Below are 18458 nucleotides of genomic sequence, written 5' to 3' on the forward strand. Positions count from 1 at the left end.
TATGATGAGAAATCTGGATACTGGGGGGTGGGAAGGACCATATCCCTTAATAACCTGGGTGTGAGGGTACGTTTATGTTTCGACAGGACAAGGACCATGATGGGTGCTGGCTCGTGGCATGCGACCATGGTTGGGACCATCATCCTCATCTGCCTCTGCAGCTTCGGCACCTCAATCCAGACCAGACAAAACATCTGGGTCACCCTCGCCAACATGATCGGACAAAACCATATGTGTCTGTCTATGGCCAGCATGGGAAATCCATTCACGACCTGCCTAGTCGGGATTCCGCTAGAAGATAAGGATCTGACAAATTTGGTTAGCAGCACATCAACAGGGCCACACCTTGGGGGGGGCGGGGGGGTGGAACCTCTCAGATAAACGAAATGCCTCCAGAGAGGCAATGAACAACTGGGATGGTTGGGTGGCCCAATTACCAATAGCCCTGTTGGAGCCTCAGGAGCTAGATATCTTGGGAAGTGTTAATGCGCTTGCCTGCTTAAAGTTCAGTTATACTGGGAAAAATATTACTGCGGTTAACATCACGGCCAGCCTATCTGTGTACCGGAATGAATCTGAATGGTGTAGTATACCACCCCTAACGTATCTAGGTCCTCAAACGCACCACTGGCCTTGCCAGCCGGGGTGTTCCTTATTTGCGGCAACCGGGCCTGGCAGGGTGTCCCCTCGCATATTGTGGGAGGACCTTGCACTTTGGGACGTTTAACTTTATTGACACCTAATACGTCTATGATCTTGAATATCACGAAGCTCCATAGGCAGACGAGATGAGTGGTCAATCACTACCAGAAAGACTGCAAGGACAATCTTGATTTCTGGGAGGCTGATAAAGTTATCATAGCCTCCTTCCTTACACCCGGTGTTGCTGCCGCCCAGGCTCTGACAACACTCGATAAATTAGGGTGCTGGCTTTCCAAACAAAACAACGTCACGTCTGCTGCACTAAGTGCTCTCTTGGCAGATACTGATTCTATTCGACACGCTACTTTGCAGGAGGGAGGTGGCTTGGGGGCATAGTGTAGCAAACAAGCTAGAAAGGAGGAAGTTGGAACTGATGGGAGGGGGTTCCTGGATCTGGTGGAGCCAATGAAACGACCTGTCTGTGACATGTCTGGTGGGAAACCTGGCAGATAAAAACTGGACTGTCTACTTACCGCAAGCACCCCTAGAGCCACAGGAATTAGATATCCTGGGATGTGTAACAGCAACAGCATGCGTAAGGTTCAATTGCTTGGGCAAAAACCAAATCACGAAACAAATGGTCAACAAACTGCTCCTTATTGCAATGCATCTCTTTGGTATAATTATACAAAACTATAATAGCATCATTCCTTGAACCAGGAGTCGCTCTGCTCGGCTGTGGGATTGACTGTGGAATGGACACCCCTAGGTGCACCCTGAGCATTTTCCTCAGAGGGGTCCCCACTCTCAGCCGCTCACCACAGGAGTAGACAAGACCTCCTGAAGCCGCAGACAAATTATTTTAAGTGATATTTTCTTGTGGTATGAATGAGAAGTGCAAGAGGCCTCTTTGCGTGATTGTGCTGTGCGAGTGAGAAGCAGCATCGCTGCAAAGCAACGTCCCTAGCGCTTAGTGGCTTGTTGACTGATGTAGATTCTAGCAGGCACGCTACTTTACAGTCGTAATTCTGCATGTGATTCTTACCCTGTTGATTATTGTACCATGCTTATTGCAATGTTTTTTGCTTATGCGATGACTGATAGAAAAAATCTATAGAAAGTGTTTGGTTGGTTGAAAATAAAAAAGAGGGAATTGTGGGAAAGGAATTCACAGGTGGCTTTGCGCTGTTTCACATGCCCCTGAATTAGAGATAGTGAGGAAACAAGTGGTAGAAACAAAAACTTGAGCAAGGTCGAGATAAAGTAAATTTTTAGATAGGTTGAGATAAAGTAAATTGGCTGCAGTGTTTACGATGAGCTTTGGTCAGTGGCCAATTGCTGGCTGGCTCAAGGCGTGTCTGAGGGTCTCTAACCAATTGTATGACAGATTCGGGCGCGTGAACAGTGCGTGGGGCTACAGGGAAAGTATATGTAATAGTGAAAAAGGGCAATAAACGACTCCTGTTCAAGAGCCATCAGGAGTCCGTGTCTTTCATCCCTTCAAGCAGTGATTATTATTATTATAGATCCTGGATATGGTCCAGTCTAACTGAAACCCATTCTTTCATCCAAGGACCAAGTTATTTGGCAATACAAGGCAAACTTTGCCAAGACAGAAGCAAAGATAGGTTATTAAACACACACTAGAAGTACTAAATTCAAAATCCCTCACTTAAAACTATCTTTCTACCTCTGATGACTACCAATCTGCCTCTTTCAGTAACAAATATCGTAAGTAAACTACAAACTTATCTAGTTCATAGACTCTATAAAAAGAAATTCAGCCTTAAGTTTTACTCAATGCTAAGCAATTCCTCTTCTAAGTAATTCCTCTTTGTTCGCTACTATATATATATACACAAAACGCAAAAGTACAAAGTCAGTCCAACCACTCTCCAGTAGCTGAAATACAGCAACAGTCCTGCTTTACAGCTTTAAAAAAAATAGAAAGTTAGGAGAAAGCTGCCAGGGAAAAGAGAAAATATTGGGTACCCACGCCCTACTTCTATGACACAAAAAACCTAAGTGACACCTTTGGAAAGAAAAAAAATCTAACAAACCAAATACCTACCTGGGAGAGATACTTTTCATGTTGAATGGCCAAACCATCAAACTACAGTTCAAATGAAGTATTTCAAGTCAACAAATGGAGTACTGAGATATATAATACAGTGAAAGTGTAATCATGCAAAACAAGGACAGGCTATTCTAAGCATACAGAAAGTGTCAGGATGATAAACCACATAAGCACAGAATCAAATCAAAGTTAATGGCCACTAGCTGATATTTAACTTTCTTTCATTTCTCTTTTCTATTTTTCCATCTAACCTGCTTGGCTAATAAAATTGCCGTTGTGAGAAGCAAAGGCACGACTCAATGCTACATCAATTATTATGACTTTGTGACACACCGGTATTCAGCTGATCCCAGCAGGCTATCCTGATGCCTTATATGCAATTAATTTTTGATTGATCTAACTCACTCCACATGTAAAATGTTCACAGACATTTGAATAATTCTATTACATGCAGATTACTGCACAGAGATCATTTGAAATTAATTGCCAAGTTATTTTAGTAAATGTAATACACCATTCCAGTCCTATTGTGGTAACAGTTATGTAATTGCTTCACGAAGTAAACTAATGAAATTAACTCCCACTAATATGTGGCACAACAGGGCTCAAAAAGTGAAATCACACTGTAGATTTATTCTGTACCACTACAGGGTTGGGTTTGGGGACTTAACTTTCAACTGCAAAATTGAACAAGAATGAATGACCTCATAAAAAGGATTTTCTTTCACTGGCTGCAGGTGACCTCAGTAGGGGGCAACTTTTAAAAGAATTGATAGAATATAACTTCTCAGTACCTTGCTTGCAAAACCTAAGGACAAAGAAACCATCATTATCACAAAAGGTTGCTGGGGTTTGTTTGTTTTTTTCTCTAGCCTAGGATCATCTCAGTTAAAATCAAACCCAGCAGCAGTGTGAATCGCAGCAGACATTACAAAGGCATAACAAAATGAATAGCCAGTTTCCCCGTTAACTCACTGTATTTGCAGGACTAGGTAGGACCTGTTTGTGACATGATAGAGCTATCGTGTCCAGATTTTTAAAAGGAAGGCATTCTTCACAGGTTTCTTCTGCAAAAGACCTCTACTCTGTCCTGGTCAAGCCTCACCTGGCCTGAAAATAAGAGACAAGAAGACTGAGAGGGGATCTTATTAATGTTTACAAATACCTTAAGTGTGGGAGACAGAGGGATTTGGCCAACCTCTTTTCAGTGGTTTGTGGGGACAGCACAAGGGGCCAATGGCCACAAAATGGAGCACAGGAAGTTCTGCACCAACACACGAAAGAGCTTCTTCACAGTGAGGGTGACAGAGCACTGGGACAGGCTGCCTAGGGAGGTTGTAGAGTCTCCTTCTCTGGAGATATTCAAGGCCCATCTGGACGCCTACCTGGGCAACCTGCTCTAGGGAACCTGCTTTGGCAGGGGGGTTGGCCCCCGTGATCTCTTGAGGTCCCTTCCAACCCCTACAATTCTGTGATTCTGTGAAAAGACTTTTAATCAGATTTAATTTTGGGTACAGTCTGAAGTTCTTAATCACAATCCAGACTGCCATCTATGGGGAAACAGCACTCCTGCAGACCACCTGAAATTGATAGCGCTGATTAACTTGTTAGATTTCCTGTGTGGCTTATTTCTACTGATAGAAATTGATAGATAGAATAGATTGATATTTCTATTGATAATATTTTAAATGAAAAAATGTAGCAAACTATCCACAGAAGAACAGCCTTAGCATATTTTCAGAACTTCTCCAATGTACCAGGGCTATAGATACAACAATCCTTGACAGTGTATTCTTGCATTAAACACATTATTCCTTCAAAAAGAAATCCAGAACTGTACACTACAGGTTTTTAAAAGACCTACTTCATTATTACGTATTATTATAAATATTATCCTAATGTTAATTAACTCTTCTAAAGATTTTTACATGCATACATAAACACACATTTTAATAAAAAATGCAATTTAAATACCTTATAAGAAGTAAATTTGACTCTGACTGACGCTACAGCAAGCATGACATACTCCAAATTCCAAGGGCAAAAACTCTTTTGCCCTGTTTACTCCAAAGAAACCAGAGTAAAAATGAGTGCATATAGCATGCATTTTTAGGGAGTCTGGACTATCTGGAAATGACATTGAAAACTAGAATGGGCAGGCATAATTATCATTCTACAAAAAGTATTTGTTCAATAGTGTTTTGTTAGAAGAATCTAGCATGTGTTTTGAGTAGCTGGTACACCTACAAAAAGTAGTGTCATCAAGAAGAACACAAAAACACTCAGCCATCGATACCCATGCCGGCCTGTCAGTGATCTACCAGGTAGCCCGCAGCAAAACCCCTCTGGCCAAGTTTCTTATAGAAAGTGGGCTAACATTAACCCCACTCACAGGCATCAGTGCAGAAAATGCACCATACTGTCACTTTGGCACACTTCACATTAAGACCAATAGAAATAATAAAATCCCTAGCTGCTCAACTAGCTGTGGACACTGACTGGAAGTCTCTCTCTGATTAAAACACCCTGGATGTAACTGGCAACTGCTTTCTTTACTGTTCACCTGCTTAATGCTGCAAGCAAAGCTCCATGTCAACTTCACGTTGGTGCAAAAAGCAGCCGCTAGCACTTCTTGTTTTGCAGGGTCATGGCCTTATTTGTGGCTGGAATTATTCCTTGTCAGGCCTTAGAAGAGGACAGGAAAAGTTGGTCAGGATCCAAGCAAATAAAGTAGATGTCTGATGGTGTCAATGCTTTAAACATGGAAGTTACAAGAAAAGTGCTTTTCCTAATTATTTGAATACTTTGTAAAAAGCAGGTGCTGAAAATATCAGCACAGAGCAAAATTCATATTGTGGAATAGTCAAAAATCTGAAAAATCCCAGACTCCCTTGTCTCGGGCACACAAAGGCAATCACCCCAAGGAAGAGGTAAGTTTTTGTTACCATAGTTACTACTGGATAGCAAAGCACAATTACTAACTAGCACAAGGAAACGTGGTAGAGGAATCAAAGTCAGTTCAGATTAGCAATACAGTGGAGCGAACTACCCACAGTTAAGTACAAGATGAAATCCCTTAATGTTTCATATGGCCTGTATTTAACTCAAAATCTAAGAGCAATGTAAATCATTACAGGAGTTTAGGAAACCTTAGTCACAGGCCTCCAGACTGCTGCCTGCAAAATCACTAGCAACACTGAAAACATACTAAGGAAATAGAGTTGTGGAGATCTTGAGGTGGAAATTATCACACACAAAAAAAAAAACAGCTCCACCTGATGTTTGAGCAGCGTGAGTATTTTGTTCAAACTCACCTTCCAAGCACACATCTAGGGGAAATCCAGCTCCTGTAACCCACACAATGGTCAAAGACATTACTACAGCAGCTCTGGTCTAGAGTTACTTTTTCCATTCCAGCATTCACAGTATTACTGGTGGTAATAACTATGCTCTCCACAAAACAGATGTTGTGTCATGACCTCTTTACTGTTGCAGGCTGAATTCAGTGCCAGCAGTGAATTTGCTAGTGACAAAACAACGTTATGTTCAGCTGCAGTATTTTTCCATCTAATTCACAGCTGCAGGGGGGAAAGAAAAGTCCAAACAACCAGTCAGAACCCTTCATAAATTGTTCAAGTTATCAGGAAATTAGTTTTAGATGGCATATTTCAACTCAGATGACAGAATCCATTAGCTATTGGAAGAGTGCATTTGCTTAAAACCTACTGGCTTTGATCCTGTCTTTCTCAGAATCCACTTTGGCACCGATTTTGTAATACTCATAAACTGAAGTTTATGTCTATAACAGGGAGATATTTTTAAAACAACTAGTGTTTGTTGTTTCTTTGCTGTGAGCAGACACACACATTTAAGTCTGAAATTAGGTAGTGGAGTGCAATGGATCTAAATCCTGTTCTAAACTGCTATACATGGACTTCGATCAAATAATAATTAGAATGACTTGGGTTGAAAGGAACCATGACTCTGCTCAAGAATAAACTAGAGCAGGCACGTAAACTTGACATAGTTCAGAGTACAAGAAGGATGACTTGTTGGGGGGTCCCACAGCCCATACAGCAAAAGGACTTGAAGGAAAACACAGATGCCACCAAGAGACAGCAGAGTGAGGATGAGGAGACGTAATACGCAGCAGTTTTAAACTTTTTTCTCCCCACTACAACAATATTGTTGGCAAAGGTTAGCAGTCTATGTATCAAACAGTTTATACTACCTTCGGGATGTTCTGGGGAGGTAAGAAAAAAAATGATGCAATGAATGATCTCACACAGAAATTAAGAAACCTGTAGCATTACTTAAAAATCAGTTTCAATTTGCTAAAACCACTACTGTTTAGCAAAGGCACTCTATATAAAACCTTATGTAATTTCTCAAGTGATTGTCTGAATAGAAAGAAAAGTCAAGTCGCTCCTTGCACATATCAAAAGAACAGCCCATTTTTACATACAACCAATCTGCCGTGGCCCAGCATGAGAAGCAGAGCACATTGGCTAACGGTTATCATAGTCCCTTTGTCTAATCCTGACTTCGTAAAAGTCTTAGCCAAAAAGATCCTGAATGCCTCACCACAGAGAACAACAAAAATATACCATACAGTTTTACAAATTATTTCAGAAGCAAATTTGCAAGCTATCCCTGATCTTCTGTAATAAATGGTTTTCAGAAGCTACTTGGCAGAAATGTAACTTACTGAAGTCTATTAATATTTATGTGTACATCAATAAAAACGGGGTTTTACCAACAATCTTTCTCTAGCTACAGAAATATTTCTTTTGGTTTGTGATGTTCTGACACATGCATATTTGTTTGGCATATATGTTCATGTTCATCTGAGTGAAATCTATCTGGCAGTCATTGCACATTGTCATAACCTATACAAACACCAGAAGTTTGTGATGGCAGCAAATGGCACAGAAATTGATTAAAGTTTTAACAAGAATAATTGTTTCCAAGTGTCAATGGCCAAGTTATTTATAGATGATAGACTCAGCACCAAAACATTCCTTATTAGTTGCAGTACCACATGTTAAAAATAATTGGATGTACTGACTTGCTCAAATTTGTTACAAACAGCTATAACTTACGATTATACTTATTTTCTTTTTAGGAGCGTAAAGCTTATTAACTTTTTCTTCATAAAGTTTGTTTGTAGTTAAGAGAGGTCTTCAGCTAATATTCCATGACTGATATTCTTTAATTGTAAATTCATATGCTGTCACTGTTGCTTGTCAGTTCTAATGGCAGAGAAATATTGTTAACCATTGAAGAAAAATAGAGTATTATTATCTGTATTATTTTTTAATCTGATGAAGTTAATCATTGAGCAGACTTCCTACCTTTGTAAAGCATTAATTGTACTCAGCAAACTTCTAACCATAATTTGGGGTGTTTTTTTTTTTTGCTAATATTCTTGTGAGTAAACTAGATTATTTCTCTTGCATAACATTGTTGTGATCTGCTTATACCTCTTGTCTAGTCCAATTAAATAATCATTAAATCTATAGCAGTATGCTCATACAGCAAGCAAAGAGCAATAATTATGCCAAGATGACATGATGATTCTTGAGTAGTCTCAGTGCAGATGTCTGTGCTCTGAACTCTGCTTCTGCACAAAAAAAAAAATTCTTTCCAAGATGTTGGCTACTGTTACTAGCCTATGGACATCTCTACAATTTTTGCCTTAAATCTGAGAAAAAGTATTCATTTTCCATTAGCTTTATCAACATTAACCATCTTCATCAACTGAAATTGTGGTTAACATTTGAAAAATATGATGCAGATACACAAATGAAGGGAGGCAGATTAAGCAAGCTTTTGTTACCAGACACATATTAACCTCCTCTTATACTTACCTATCCCATCTTCCTTGAGCATTACCTCTATCCCAGTTTGATGGCACTATTTCATTAGTCATTTTTCCTTCGTATCCATGTTAAACTCCTTACTGAGTGTTCAACTCCTTACTCAAGAACAGTACTTAGTGTTCCTCCATTTCAAACCTTTTCCCTTCTGTTCTATTCACCCTCCTGGAGTACCTCTATACTTACACACTTTCTTGAAGGGACAATACTGAAGTCCACATCATCACTAGGTTGAGCTGTTTCTCTTTAAACCATTAATGCTGGTAGTGTCGTTCCGTAAAATAAATGGTAAGAACCTACAACAAACATTAAGTTAGTTTTTGATTTACTCTTCCAAGCTTTAACTGAAACCAATTAAATCACATCATCCAAGATCGGTCTTTTTTTTTTTTTGTCTATTCTGTTTTGTTTCTGCTTCCAGATCCACTATACAACCAGGTCATTCCACAATTAAAGCTAGGCTGTGACTTTTCACAAACATTTAGTCATCTATAAAACTTGGAGGCTGAGCTGCATATTCCCGAGGGTGATATGTTATTGTTCTACCACTTGCTGAGCACATCTCTCTTTACCTGTATCAGTCATGACTTCGCAACAGCTTGTCAAACCAACTCTAAATCTATGAAAACAGTGATTTGAGTTTTATTACTTTATTGGCTGAAGTTCTACCTCCTCAAACAGAAGGGAGGCTCCTTTTCTTTCATCTCCGTTTCTTGATTGACCCAAATTGTGTAAATCCTGCCCATTCACCCTGTGTCTAAAGTAGATGGAACTGTAACCAGTATTTGCTAATCTCCTTCCTTCATTCATTCAAGAAGGAGTCCAGACTTAAATTTCTTCTTCTGTTTAGACAGTGAACACGCTTCTATTTGCAATTCATGCATTAGCTTTGCAAAAACCTACTTCTCTACCACTGTTTCCTAATTCATTAAACCTAGGATCCCCTGTGCCAAGCATGCCCTTGCTGTATGTCCTGTGTATCTTGTTGGGGACAGTGTGGTCTGCACCAAACTTAACCCTTTATTGCCATATGCTCCGTGTCCTATGATCCCCATTAAAGATGTACATTCCCATCCACATGGTGTGACAGCTTATGGAGTGTCAGAGCTTTTGAGCTGCTGGCCACAACCCATGATTTCTCCCATTGCTTTGCATCAGGACTGCCCCACAGCAGGGTTAGTACAAGAGAATTGTTTTTAAGGCATGACACAAAGAAGCCTGGGGAGAGGAAAGGGGCATTCTCCAGGTAACGCAGAGGATCTCCACAAAGCAGTCAGGATCATACCAGCTATCTCCACCTCAGTCCCAACAGTCGAGGTTTTCCCATCTAAATCCTGCACCGATTTCAACCACACCTTGTTCTACCTGCAACACTCTTCTCAAACACTAAGTAACTCCTCTAGCAAGCTGAATGATCCAATCCACAGCACTACTTACCACCACCCACCCTGAAGCTACTTAAGCTTCTTTCAACCGTCAGTCTGACTCTCAGCTTGAGTTCTCATTGTCCAGCCTTTTCTCCATTCATCACACACCACCTGGATGCACTGCAGATGCTAAGCACAGGCTCTTTGCAGTGGAGGCACCCCACTCTGCACTACCTTTCTTCTCCAGCTCTTCCAGCTCAGCACTCTGATTCCATCTCCAATAATTCAAGCCCTGGTTTCAAGTCCACCTTTGCCTTCCACATACAGACTATTTTTCCTTTTCTTAGTTGTAATAGACTAGTCAAAATAGTTGCAGCTCTCCACAAGGCCCATCCTGAAGCAGCCTTAACATAGCCTTAGATACAACGCTCCCCTGACAGAGTGCAGATGCTCTTCCAGCCTCGCTCAATGCATCTTCAGCCATGAAAGCTTCCTGCTCCCCCATAGGAATATCTTTCAGGTGACCTACACCCCTAAACTTTCCTCTGGATGGGAGGAAGTCACTCCCTCTTCTCCCCACCTGGTGGGCAGTCAGCCCCAGTAGTATTCTATGTATGCCAAATACCCGGTTACCACAACAGTCTGCTGGGCATTTGTTTTCAACTTTTGTTATTCTGCTTTTCTGCACTCAGACTCTGACCTTCACTCTAGAAGACCTAGTTTACCTACAGTCTCCATCAATTTGCAATCCTCCCTCTGAGTTATTCCATTCAGACAACTTTTGACAGTTGCAAATAGACTCCACCAGCAGGATACAGTCAACATAAAGGGATAAAACATTTATTGGCTTAGATGCACAAAACCAGTGGAACCTCAGCTACCGAGCCTAGTAGAACAGAACAGTTCAGTTGGAAGGGACCTACACGGATCATCAAGTCCATGTGTGTGAGCACTTCAGGGCTAACCCAAAGTGAAAGCACATTACTGAGGGCATTATCCAAATGCCTCTTGAGCACTGACAGCCATGGGGCATCCAGCACCTCTCCAGGAAGCCTGTCCCAGTGTTCGACCACCCTCACCTTAAAGAAATTTTTCCTAATGACCAGCCTGAGCCTCCCCTGCTGCAGCTTTGTGCCGCTCCCATGCGTCCTGACATCCGTTACTGGGGGGAAGAGACCGGCGCCTGCCTCTGCATTTCCCATCCTCAGGGAGCTGCAGAGAGCCATGAGGTCGCCCCCGGCCTCCTTTTCCCCAAACCAGACAAGCCAGGCATCCTCAGCCTCTCCTCACAGGACATGCCCTCCAGCCCTTCTACCAGTTTTATTGCCTCTTCTGGATGTTTTCATGCACATTTACATCCCTGGAGCCCAGAACTGCATGCAATACGCAAGGTGAGGCTGCAGCAGCACTAAACATAGTGGGACAATCACCTCTTTTGACCAGCTGACCTTGCTAAGTTTAATACACCCCAAAATATTGTTTGCCCTCTTTGCTGTCAGGGCACACCGCTGGCTCAGTAAGCCTGTTGTCACCAGCAGCCCCAGGTCCCTTCCTACTGAGCTGCTCTCCAGCCGCTTGTCTCCCAGCCTGTACCTGTGCCAAGCATTACTCCATCCCACGTGCAGAACCCACATGCATTTACCCTTGCTGAATTTCACGCTGTTGATCATTGTCCAATGCATCTAGATCCCTCTTCAACACCTCTTGTCTCTCCAGGATTTGACAGCAGTTTAGTATCACCATCAAATGTGCTGAGGATGCATTCCACTCCTCCCCCTTGATAACACGGAACAGACCCAGCCCTGACATCGAGCCCTGGGGAACACCAGTGGCGTGCAGCCAATAGCCAGATGCAGCCCTGCTCACCATGGCCCTTTGAGCCCCGCTGTCCAGCCAGTGCATTCACACATCCCAGGAAAACTTCAGGGTGCTTCTGCTAACAGCCAGTTAGGCACAGAATCTCCGCAGGATCTTTGCAACTCCCTGGAATGGACCTTCAGGCATCCTCCCTATCTGCACTCCTAACTTTCTTATCCTGCACAGCTTCACTACAGACTTTTTCCCACAACTCTCAACCTCTCCTTAGAAAACGGGGCCAGGGTCACACAGCTGTGCAAAGCAAGCCCCAGGTCACGGGTCACACCACCTACCTGCTGTGGAGCAGGGGAAGTCCCACACAGCCCTCAGGGGAACACCAGCACCTCCCCAGTCCTAGCCTGTGCTTCAGCAAAGTTCCCAGACCAAAGCACGTTGAACTACTCTGTGACAAAGACATCTGAAGGAGAAAAATATATATAAATACCATTCTGAAGTAATTAGAGAAGTCCACACTTCGCTGTTAATATACAGTCAGCTCAGATGGGAAGACTGTTAGTGTGCACACGTGTGTGCCAAACAGCATTATCACACACCACTGCCTCTATTTTCAATGCATAAATTAATAAAACCATACTTGACCAGCAAAGCAGAAAGATGAGTAGTCTGTAGCCAAGTACAAACTATTTCATGGGCATAGTTTGCTTCTTCCAAGCATGTTCTACTAGTTGCCTAGAGAAGCACTTGTGCAGCGCACTCTCAGAGCTTTCACCTGCGGTGACAAATACCTGCAGAGAGATGGAAGTAACCCAGAGGCTGAAGAGCTCTCCTTTGACAGAGACACTATGCTCCTTGCACACGTACCATACCCAGACACATTCCTTCTTCCTCTCCTCATACCACAGCATTTCCCCCTGCCCTCCAGACTGCTGAAAATCCTTATACTAGCAAGAGAAGGCATCTAAGTACACTTTTTTGGTACTTGTTAAAGTTACACCAAAAAAGCCCTTCCTTAGGAAGGCACGATTGACACTGCCAAGCATCCCAACTGAAGCGAGGCCACAATTAAATTTTCCTGTGCAACCGTAACTTGCTCCCTCCTCGCTCCGTCGTCAGGGCTTCCTAGCAGGCTGTAACATGACCGTCAGCTTCTGCCCAAAACATTCCTCATTCTATCCCAGTGCAGAACTTGATGACCCATCAGAATTTTACATTGAGACTGGCTAGGTTGATTTTTTCAGAGAAAGAGAAGAGATCTACATACACAAGTTGGTTACGAGCAACTTCCCAACATCCAAATGGAACAATCTAAGGAATCCACGAATTCCAAACAATAACAAATTGAGGGTATTAACAAGTGGTCCCAAGGCTCTTGCTCACTTGTAGGCCTCAGTCAGTCCCCAAGACACAAGCAGAGCTAACAACACTGATACGCTTGCTCTTTCACACTCCTCCCTTTCCCAAGGAGGAGCCACGAGGGAGCAAGAGTCTGCAATACTCCTGCATTCACAGGAAGTTACAGGCAAAACCGTGAAGTCTTCCCCCAGGCTCTGATATGTTCTTCTATTTTTCAAGGTCTCTCTCCAAACCGTATCATGAAGAAAAAAAATTCAATTCTTGTTCACTAGCAGATTCAAAGAATTCAAGTTCCTTACCTCTATTTAAGGACTGCTATCTATGGGTTTTTTTTTCCATGACACAGCTTTAATTATTCCTGTCTTCTCAAATGGGTCACAGATGTAGCACGTCTGTCTTCCCGGTCACTTTCCTTTCCACTTTCTCAGTTTAGGGAGATGGCATAAAGCTCTCTGGAATTAAGTCATGCTGAAGACAGACATCTGTGAACCAAGAAACCTACCCAGCAAATGAACACACAGAACAGAGCTGTATTAGATTTGCTTACGGCGACTAAACAGGAAGTCACAAAAATTTGTCTACCTATTCCCTACAATTATGACATTCTGCCTTAGCTGCAGATGAGAGCACACATCCAACTCCATGAATGAAGCTCACTACAGCAGCACAAAGTTACAAACATCCCAACAGAAAACTGGTGGTTCCTTCTCTTAGATCACAGCAAGGTAGTGTATTAACCACAGTTCAGATCCATAAATAAAAGAGCACAAGCATCTTTTTGTGTCCAAAATGCACGAGATAAGCACTTCTGACCACTGTTTTGTTCAGATCCCCCAGCTGTTATGCTTTTGAGCGTGTCTTGCACTTAGCTTCCATGGCCCAGCTGTACATCAGACATGGAGAGCCTCAAACTTTATTTTAAGCTTATAATGAAAATAAACTGCACTGACACAACACTATCAGAATGCAAATGAGTTGGGCATTTTATGCCGACCAAAATCCCTACCTCTCAGCAGATGTACTTATGCAATGTTGTGGTTCAAAATCACTCTGATCCTTTCTCTGCAGTATTCTCTTTATATAAAGGCAATGAAGCCATAGAACTATGACCAAACAGCAAGAGACATGAAATTCACAAAAAGCACTTGAAAGTTCAGATTTAAGCACTATCCAGAAGCCAGCAAATTAGGCTGAGGTCAAGGTACCCACACTCAGGCAGCCCTTCATATGAGCTAACAATCCAACACCTCTCATGGGTGCTGAACCATCATCAACATCCAAGCCTACGCCTCCTACCTTCCATGCCTACTGGAGCAGGTTACCCACCCATCAAGGTAAAGTGTTAACTCCTAATTTCTTTTCCTCCCAGAAAATGCACACACACCCCTACTCCTCTATAGGTAAAATACTTCTGATGCTAGAAAAGAAAAAAATAAACACTTGCTAATATTGCCAAATGCATAATTTGGCTAACTAACTTCACTAAATACCAGGTTTACTCCTGGCCATTTAAACAGCATCTGCCACAACACCACCCTGTTTAAAAGCAAACAAGCCAGCAAGCAAAGCCCAGTCATTCCAATCCATACAAACATACGTTCTGGCACAAGCAAGGAGGCAGAAGGAGGGAGGGGACCATGGTGATTATCACAGAAATACTTCAGTAAGTTTCCTCAATGAGTTTGTTAGGGGACAGTGTACAAGTTTCTAGGTCGATAAACGTGTTTATACATAAGAGATCCTAGGAAAACAGCCAAATTTAAGCTTCAACCGTACCAAGATACAAATAGTACTCCAGTAAGCCTGCAACAGCAAGAGAAAGACAAAACATAAGGGAAATAAACTTTATTTGTTATCCAATTATATAGCCATCGTATATTACAGTCGTCTGAGTGTCAATCATTCAAGTACTAAAGAACCACGTCACATGAAGCATGAAATCAATTTTCTCTCCGAAGAAAAACAGTTTAATCCTCCTCTTGCTTAAACCAAAGAATTTCAGAGAAACTCTGCAAAACAGCTTCACTAAATTTACAAACATCCTACTGTGCCTCTGACAGAAGGAAGCATAAACAACTGCAAAATCTAGTCAAGTTCAATCCCAAGGTTGTCCCCAGGTTTAACATTTGCTTCTTTATAAAGCAATTAACAGCTTTCACATTAAGGATCACAAAGATAAATAAACCAGGAGACAGCTTTGTAGGTCTGTAAGTCCTGTCACTCCTTAGGTTTCCTGCCACATAAAATACAATAAAAAAACACCCACTTAATTGCTAAAGATCAAGCTTAAATAGGAATGTATCCTTAATTTGCAAACGAACAATGACTAAGCCACCTTAGATGTCTTCTTGATATATGAAATTCCATTTTCACTTGTTGAGAAGAGATACCAATAAGCCATATCAATATAAAATCAAAATAATTAAAAAAAATATAAATTCTCTTTAGTTCATATACAGCATCTATGGGAAACAAGATTTATGAGACTAGTCAGCATACTGTTTGAGCAGTGAGACCCCACATCACCCTATTTATGACAATACTAGTAGCAGAAGTACTATCACTGTACAGTTGGGATCATAAGACTAGGCAACACAGCAAGACTTCAAGCTCATTTTGCTTTAAAACTCCTTCCATCTCCAAAGCACGTCATGTGCAGGGCTACACAAAATTTCTCATTCTAGGAAGCAGTTATAATTCACCATACAGATTTGAGGTATTCCCACAATAAGGTCCCAGAGTCGTGCAGAAAAAGACAGACCCTAAGAAGAGTCTGCAAGTGCAACTTTTTTTTTTTAATTACAAATTAAGGGGTAAAAGACCCAAGCCCCTGCAATGTATGGAGCTGCACTTCATAAACTCCGTATGCGATAGAAAAATAAAAAAAGCTGCAAGACAACTCAAAAGAGAACAAATTTAAAGGCAAACAAATACCAAATTCACGTTAACAGGACAAACTGCTGTCAAGTTTATTTAAATTTCATAACAACTTCAGAAGAACCAGCAAATCTCTATCTACTACCTTCCGTCGAGGCAATGGAAACACCACCATGCTCTGAGTAGCGCACTTTTCTTTTCCTTCTACTGTTGTATTTTGATTTCTCTGAGATAATTTTTCTATCACTAAATCTCATATAAAGTATCTCTGGTGATACCCTCTGTGTGAAAATTACAGGAGTTTACAAAGTGTCTCTAACAGCACCAACCTGAAGACACTGACACTAGAGCTACGACTACCAGTATGAACGCCACAATGCCATTACAGTGAAGTATTTTTAAAGCTGTCTCAGGATCTGCAGAGTTGCTATGTAATTAAACTAAAATCTTCAGACTGCACATCGGAGCGCACTTGACATTTCTGGTCCGTTCAGACACCGCAAAGGAACACTGATCGTTATAGACGCGATTCTTGTACATTCTGAAACTGACAATTCAAGTCTTAGACCAGCAACCAAATAAACCTTTGGCAAACACAAATCAGCAACCTAATACATCATTTTAAAGTTTCTAAGCATCCCAGTTTTCCATAATTTAAGTAAAAAAATGAATATAAAAGCTAAGACTGAACATGTAAAGGAACAAGATAAAAAATCTCTTTGGAAGAAAAACAGCACTTTCTATCCAAAAACAAAAACATATGCACAAATCCTTGAAAGGCATCTTATTTAACATTCAGTTTCGGAGAAAAGCAAAAGTCTTTTTTATTAAGACATATTTGTTCGCACTTGTATTGAAAATCTCAAATAAAAACAAAAAACAATGGAGTGAAAGAAATTGTGTTTAACTCAACCTTCTGGAACTTCAGCATGGTTGCACTCCAGACCTGTTTAACCAGTGCTCAAAAACATATATATATATTTTTTTTTTTTTGAGTTAAAGCTTCAGAGTATTTTTGACAAGTTAATTAATACCATCATTAAATGAATGACGCTGAAGGAAGTAATCTTACATAGCTAGCATGGACACATGCTGTGTATTCTATTAACTTATCTGCAAGCGTTGGAACTTTCTGTTTAATGCTTTACACTTCAGGACACTGATAACTCAGATTTCTCTGCACCACATTACATTCTATTTTGGTAACAGCCGGTTATTGGTATTTGGTAATAGTTGCTACTGGTCCTTGCTCCAGTGTTTTGTTTTGTATTTATGTCAGACCATTTCTTTTCTAATGAGTTAAACAGCCCACCGTGCTCACTAAGGTCATTCTTAATTACATCTTAATTAAATGTAAGTCATAAAATACCTTCATATATGTACTTCCTATTGGTAAGAATGGAAGCTCCCTACATAACGTCTAGCAACTATGTTATGTCAGAAGGGTATATCATAGACCTTCATCACCAAAGAGGCTCTTTGAAGAAAAGCTTGAAACAAACGATGCATGAAGAAGAAATTACTCAGCTCTTTCACTGTACTGACCAGTTTAGAAGAAGAAATAATATTCAAATGGCAACCATCTACACTGCTATGCCAGTATCAACGCTTCCAACAAACTCATGTGGAAACCTTTTTCCACACAGATCAATGCAAAAGACACAGCCCTTCACTGCCAGCGTAAGAGACTTGTTTTGCACATGAGTGTTTCATGTTCCTTTCTTCATATACCGGGAGAGGAACTGGCTTCTGACAAAGTGAACCAGCTTGGTCTCTGTGCAGAACATAGTAATGATGGTTGCTGCAAAGCACACAGCCCCAGTGCTGATGTGAATCAGCCTTGCCATCCAACCCTTATCGCAGCAGAAGAATACCTAAAACAAAGGAAACAAGCAATTGCAGGAAAACTAGTCAGTACAAGATAGATGAACTGTTGCAATAAACAATAAGGTCCAACACCTCTCTTGACCACGCTAACACCATCATCAAGGTAGGCATGGCAAGTAGATGCAAGAAAGATTTGCTACATGTACTCATCCTACAAATTGCTTCAGTAGTCACAACATTTGCTTTCTTAAAAACACAACAACAAACAACTGTCAAATTGCAGAAAATGAGCATTCAGTATGTACTTGATAAATGCTGAAGTTATTTACCACACAGAAGCAAGTTAATTTACCAGGAAAACTCTGCATGGATATTTGGGTGGATGCTATCCACACAAGTCTGACATTTCACAGTAACGTATTAGGCTATTTTTCAAAACAAAAAACAAACAAAAAACACCAAAAACATTGGAAACCTCCCACGCCAACAAAGCTCTCCCTTCTAAGGCATAAAGGATTTTCCATTTGTCAAATTTTTGAATATTGAAATGCTACCATCTCTGTAATAACTAGTCTGTGCAGTTACCATGCTGTAATCTGAATATATGCAATACTGAAT

General features: G+C 41.1%; 2 protein-coding genes across 4 annotated transcripts in view; both read right to left on the bottom strand.

Moving 5' to 3' along the window:
* The window catches only part of LOC310880496 (uncharacterized protein), a 215969-nt gene extending 201138 nt beyond the window's left edge, over window positions 1-14831 (bottom strand). Inside the window, exons 1-7 of the mRNA XM_083796368.1 lie at window positions 14143-14831; window positions 13436-13634; window positions 12116-12240; window positions 8785-8894; window positions 6034-6297; window positions 5283-5404; window positions 3695-3829 (exon numbers count right to left, since the gene is read on the bottom strand). The gene's annotated coding sequence lies outside the window, so the exon portion shown is untranslated. The remainder of the gene's footprint in view (window positions 1-3694; window positions 3830-5282; window positions 5405-6033; window positions 6298-8784; window positions 8895-12115; window positions 12241-13435; window positions 13635-14142) is intronic.
* A 135-nt stretch (window positions 14832-14966) lies between these two features.
* Window positions 14967-18458, bottom strand: part of RFT1 (RFT1 glycolipid translocator homolog) — a 42593-nt gene continuing 39101 nt past the window's right edge. For 2 of the 3 annotated variants that reach the window (XM_083796363.1, XM_083796362.1), the window contains one exon: window positions 14967-17887. In XM_083796363.1, the coding sequence (XP_083652489.1) occupies window positions 17723-17887 (165 nt within the window). In that variant the 3' untranslated portion in view covers window positions 14967-17722. The remainder of the gene's footprint in view (window positions 17888-18458) is intronic. The other variant, XR_014571726.1, reaches the window with a different exon arrangement.

This window comes from Anser anser (assembly GCF_964211835.1).
Source record: "Anser anser genome assembly, chromosome: 12".
Taxonomy (NCBI): Eukaryota; Metazoa; Chordata; class Aves; order Anseriformes; family Anatidae; genus Anser; species Anser anser.